Source organism: Montipora capricornis, chromosome 10 (genome assembly GCF_036669925.1).
Source record: "Montipora capricornis isolate CH-2021 chromosome 10, ASM3666992v2, whole genome shotgun sequence".
Taxonomy (NCBI): Eukaryota; Metazoa; Cnidaria; class Anthozoa; order Scleractinia; family Acroporidae; genus Montipora; species Montipora capricornis.
The window spans coordinates 1042736-1048214 of record NC_090892.1 but is presented as its reverse complement, the minus strand read 5'-3'; the positions used below and the strand labels follow the sequence as shown (position 1 = coordinate 1048214).

Below are 5479 nucleotides of genomic sequence, written 5' to 3'. Positions count from 1 at the left end.
TTTCCACAGTCTTTTTGTCCAGCGGTAAATCCACGCGCATGCACAGACCTGCATCAGGTTTGGGCGTGCAAAATGGACGACGGTGAGTTTGAAGTCGTTTACCATTTTTAAATGGTAAACGACTTCAAACTCACCTTATTTCTGTTTGTTGCATGTTGTTCAGACAGGAGCCCATGACTGGCTATTACCGTTGTATACGGTGTGAGAAATATCCAAGGACAATACTCTTTGAAGGGGCCTTGAATGAGGATTAGAAATCAGAAAAAAAGATTTACCACTGTATTCTTACGGTGTTGCCAAACCCTTAAATTAAGTCATTTCTCGTTTGTGTTCGGGAAGATGGCCAAGAGTAAATTTTTAAACTGAGTACCGCCTGTACAGAACATTTGCCAGTTTTTGCCGTCAAAACCGTTCGTTCCGTGGCTTTGCCGTCGCCATAACCGCGTTAGTTGCTTTAAAATGTCTCTTATAAAGGTCATTCCCCGCCTGTAGAGTAAAAATCTTTTCTCTGTGGCTAATGTAACCTAAATAATTTCTTCAAACAGGAGGTGACAACGCCACAGTCGCAACCGTCCCCATTTTGACTTCCCAGCGGAGCGAGACCGCGGTGTGGATGACACTAGCTTATGTGGTGATCTTTATCTTCGGCTTCTTCGGTAACATAAGCATTATCTATATTGTGGCTACACGCAAAAGGATGAAGAGCACATTCAACTTTCTCATAGTAAACATGGCCATTGGGGATTTGCTCGTTTCGTTATTCCTTATGCCCTCTGAGGTAAGTTGTTTTAGTTATAAGGTCAAGGGTCAGGTCGTGAGACCCGGTCACAGTCACGTGATGTCACGGCAGCCATATTAGGAAGTTTTAGCAACGACAATGGCGACGGCAACATATATTGCATATTTGTCAATTTCTTTGCCGTCGTCAGCAAAACAACAACGTGAAATGACCACACTTGAGATTTTAGGGAGAAGTATGTCAGCGTTTGAGGATAATTTTTCATTTTCTCCCCTAAACTGAGCGCCCTTCATAGTACAATCGTGGATGAAACTCGTTGAGAAAACCGTACAAAAACTGACAAAAAGCACTTTTTCACTACTTCTCCCTTGTGAATTTCACAGCAGTTACCTCTTCTCCCTCCCCCCTCCCCCTATCCAATATTGATTTGGAAAATGTTGATTGCCAGGAAACTGTTCGTGACCGACCCCCAGAAAGCAACATTGAGACGGGGGAGGGGGGTGGAATTGTTTGCTTACAACTAAAAGCGCTTGAAAGGGTAATTTTCTTTAGAGTTTTGTCCACGATTGTAGGTTTGCCACCCCTTTTTCACGTTAAAATCCTTGGAATAGTCGCGAAGTGATTACAATGACGCGAATTCACGTTTAACGACGAACATTTTTATCGGTAACGACAACGTCATCTCAAAATATAGTTTCAAGCCATAAAAGCACAAATTTGGTCATTTCGCGGTCTTGTCAACGATGGCAAACAAATGAACAAAAAATTAAAAGCGCACGTGCAGAGCGTGCAAAGCTATTGTTTTTGCCAATTGTTTTTGACCACCAAATATGCAAATTGCTGACGTTCTCGTTGCTGTTGATGTCGCTGTCGTCGTTGCTAAAGATCTCTATTGATACTGTGAAAATCATTTAACTCTCTGATAAAGTTAGGCTGTACCTGACAAACACATTAATAAAACAAAAAATGTAAATTTATACTCACAGCAGTACAGCCAGTCTTGCATCATTATATTGTGACTACATTCTAATGCAAACATGTTGTCTCGCTTAAAATCACTATCGATTATCATGTGCGTGAAAACTGAAATTTTTTGGTTCTCGTATTTTTTCGGCCTATCCAACAATCTTTACTAACATACAAGCTATTACACACTCACTCAACGGGAGATTGTGGGCTAAGCCTGTGCAGGCTTCAAAAGGTAAAAGAATGCGAGACTTCCTAAGGTCCGATTTAGGGCCGATTTATAATTACACGGTACGATTTTTGTCGCATGCGACAACGGCTCACGACAGGGCCACTACGATTTTTGTGGACGTCAGAAAAAATGTAGTAGCATTTTAAAATGGGTTTAAAACGCTGCGACAATCGTAAGTCGTGTCGTACGCCTGTCGTAAGCTTCTCGCATGCGACAAAAATCGTATCATGTAAACCGGCCCTAAAACCTCCTTTTTGTATACTTGTCCGTTACAGCTTAATTTTTCAATTTTCATCAATCTCGACCCCTGAGCTCTTCTCTTGACTAAGCGAGAGAAGAGCTCTGGGGAACCCTGAACCAAAGTGTCTTCTCATTGGTTTTCCTGAACAACAATCAAAATCGTCTCTAATTGGTGCATTCATGTTAGCACGAGGAGTGAGCAGGCGCCGTAAGTTTTTGGCTGTGAGAACCCTACGGCGCATGTTTTCCTACATAGAGTTTCCAAGAGCCTTGGGTCGATCCGAGGCTCTGGTGACGAGAATGAATTTTCATATGAAAAGTTATAAGAATTTTTTCCAATTGTTATATGAGAAGTTATGAGACTTTTTTTCCTCTTAAAGCTCTTTGTTTAAGTAAGTCAGATGCACAAAATGCCTCTGCATTTAGGTAAAGGTAAATGTACACCTTATTTAACGTCGGAAGTTCCTTTACCCTCTAGAGCGAGGGTATTCTCCCAGGAAGCCGATAGTGCGTCCATTTTACCTCCCTCTTTCCATCAGTACTCCGTTTTAAGGGTATTTAATGCTATCTGAAGCTATACAGAATGGAAAGAAGTCGAGGCAAAGATGTGAGGTTACTAAGAATCCAACTGGGGATCCCTCGCAAAGAAGGCCGCGCACTAACCAACTGTGCAATCCTTACTCTTATATTTATACCGATATGTGATCCTCTTTGTAGGTAAAATTTTTCTACCTTGGACAGACCTGGCTCTCGGGAAGTTTTGGTGCAGTCACTTGCAAGTTTGTCAATTTCGCCGGAGTCCTATCAATAGCTGCCTCCATAATCACGCTCGTATTTATCTCGTTGGATCGCTATTTCGCCATCCTTCATCCTTTTGCTCATGTTCCTGTTATTCGCAACACCAAACTGATCACCTGTGTCATTTGGATCTCTTCCTCGCTGTACTTCTCGTTGTATCTGGTGTTATTTGACAGCGTCCCTGCTGATAAAGGTGACAAATGGGTTTGCAGAATGGTTTGGACTTACTTGTCCGACAACCGCGAAACGCGGTACCAGATTGGGAGGGTCTATTTCATGATCACGTTTGTGGTGCTTTATTTAATCCCACTGGCTGTTATAGCGGTGCTTTATATTCGCATTGGGCGCCACCTGTGGTCACGCATGATTCCCGGTGAGTCTACGGCGCATCAGAAACGTCAAAACCAGACGTCAAAGCGTAAAGTGTTGCGCATGCTCATTATAGTCGTCTTGACATTTGCACTCTGTTGGTTGCCGACCCATATCATACATTTGATGATTTACTATTACACGGACACTTTTTTAGAGCTTGTGAAAGTCGGCCACTTGGATACAAGTTTTTACTTCCTCTCGCATGCCAATAGCGCCATTAATCCTTGCCTGTACATCTTCCTCAATCAGAGATTTAATCACGAATTCAAAAACATACTTCGAAGACTTTGCTGTCGTCCAACACTGAACTGATATTCTACCCAGCAAAAGTAATCCCGTTAAATCCAATCCAGTCCATTGGAAAGAACTACGTGGCGCACAAACGTACAATTACTATATTTTTCAGTTTTGGAAGCACTGAAGGGATTCCTGACGGGAATCCTCCATTTATGGATGACCAAAAAAAAATAGTGCCCATTTGACTTTGATCATCTTATCTCTTTTCGTTGAACCGGGGATAGAGTTTTGAGCCAAACTGGCAATTTTGTATCGTTGTCCCTTGCAAACGCAGTTGAAAAGCGATTACAGGCCCACCTTTAAGCGACAGCCACTTCAGAGCTACCTTAAATGTTCAATAATTTAAGATAGCCCTAAATTGGTTCCCAAGGATTTTTTTTAACTTTGCAGATAATGGTATCTCAAATTGCTAATTACTATTTTACAATAAAAATGGGGTTCACCGAGTTCATTTTTGAGATATAAGCAAGTAAAGACGAAATATAGGGTGAAATTTGAGAGCTTTCATGTTTCCATGGAAACCTATTACTTCAAAATAGAGAGAGCATTTTGTTAAGTAATAATTGGTGTTTGGTATGGTATTATAACATTTCTTTTACGTGATACAGTCTTGTAGTGACAACCCTTCTAACAAAAAGGTCCTAAAAAGTAATGAAACTGGTAACTGGTTCCAGCCACCTTAAGTCGTTTTGTTTCCTCTAACAAAATTAATTTTATGACGCGTACATTGACTTTACATGGTCACAGTAACGCTTTATGGCAAAAGCAGGGTGTCGATTTTAATGAACATCATGGTTAAGCCCCTACAAAGATGGCTGAACCAATGAGTGGAGAATTGCGTTATCCAATGATGAATATTTAAAAATGAAAAAAGGCTCAAAGAAGAACACTGAAACAGAAAATTACAAATTTTCCATAAACTTGCCGAGTGGTCTAACTGTCGCTGCAATTTTCGTGAGGAATTTCAATTCGGGAATAGTTATGTCATGCACTGGCTGGGCTTTTCGTCCTTCGTACTGGTTGGTATCGTTTCTATTTCTATTCCCCGGCCGTTCCTTCCCAATATCGAATCGGGGTACTAATGCAGGAAGGCGTGCGAAGCAAACGAAGACGGAAGGAAATAAATACTTGAATTATCATTATATAAATAAAACAAGCGCTATCTCCAACTTAAGTAACCAATGCAATCACTTTTCCATGTGACACCGCGGCAGTTGAACTACTGAAACTGCTGCTGTCCTCCGGACGTTCTGGCAGAATCCGCCATCTCGTTTGGAGTGAACTTTAGAATCATGGGATATATTATTCATGGTGAAACCCGCTGAATTACATTACTACTGACTCTAATGCACCTTTATAGAAAATCCTCTAAATGAGCGTTTTCACAAATCAACTTTGTTAAGAGGTCGAGGCAACCAGATCACAGCAATCAAACATAACAAGATCTCTGATTGCGGTGGTCAGGTAGTCTGCAACCCTTGTTACAGTTCATTTTAAGTGAAAATCATGACTCTTCTAAAAAAACGTGATCTACAGGCTACTATTTAAAAGAAGACTTGTCTCCCTCCTAAATGATAAAATGCGATTATGATATCTTGTGTTGCTCGAAGACGCGCTGTAAGAGAAGTGATGTCGATCAAAAGTAAAAGATAAGCTGTTGAGGTGGATAAAACTATTTGAATATATATGCAATAAAGAGCCCTATAGCTATGCAAAATCTGTCTTTTTGGTTTCTTTGTCTCTGCGATCCTAGGTCATAAAAGAATCCTGTAGGATCTACTTTTCTACAACCCTTTGCCACCATATCGTGTGATGGTGAAGCTAATTTAAAGAAC

The 5479-nt window shown here is 40.9% G+C and overlaps 1 protein-coding gene across 1 annotated transcript in view; it reads left to right on the top strand.

Annotated features, from left to right (window-relative positions):
• The window catches only part of LOC138022040 (substance-P receptor-like), a 14425-nt gene extending 10343 nt beyond the window's left edge, over positions 1–4082 (top strand). Inside the window, exons 3-4 of the mRNA XM_068869062.1 lie at positions 546–778; positions 2895–4082. Coding sequence (XP_068725163.1) covers positions 546–778; positions 2895–3659 — 998 coding nt within the window. The 3' untranslated portion in view covers positions 3660–4082. The remainder of the gene's footprint in view (positions 1–545; positions 779–2894) is intronic.
• The last annotated feature ends 1397 nt before the right edge of the window (positions 4083–5479 follow it).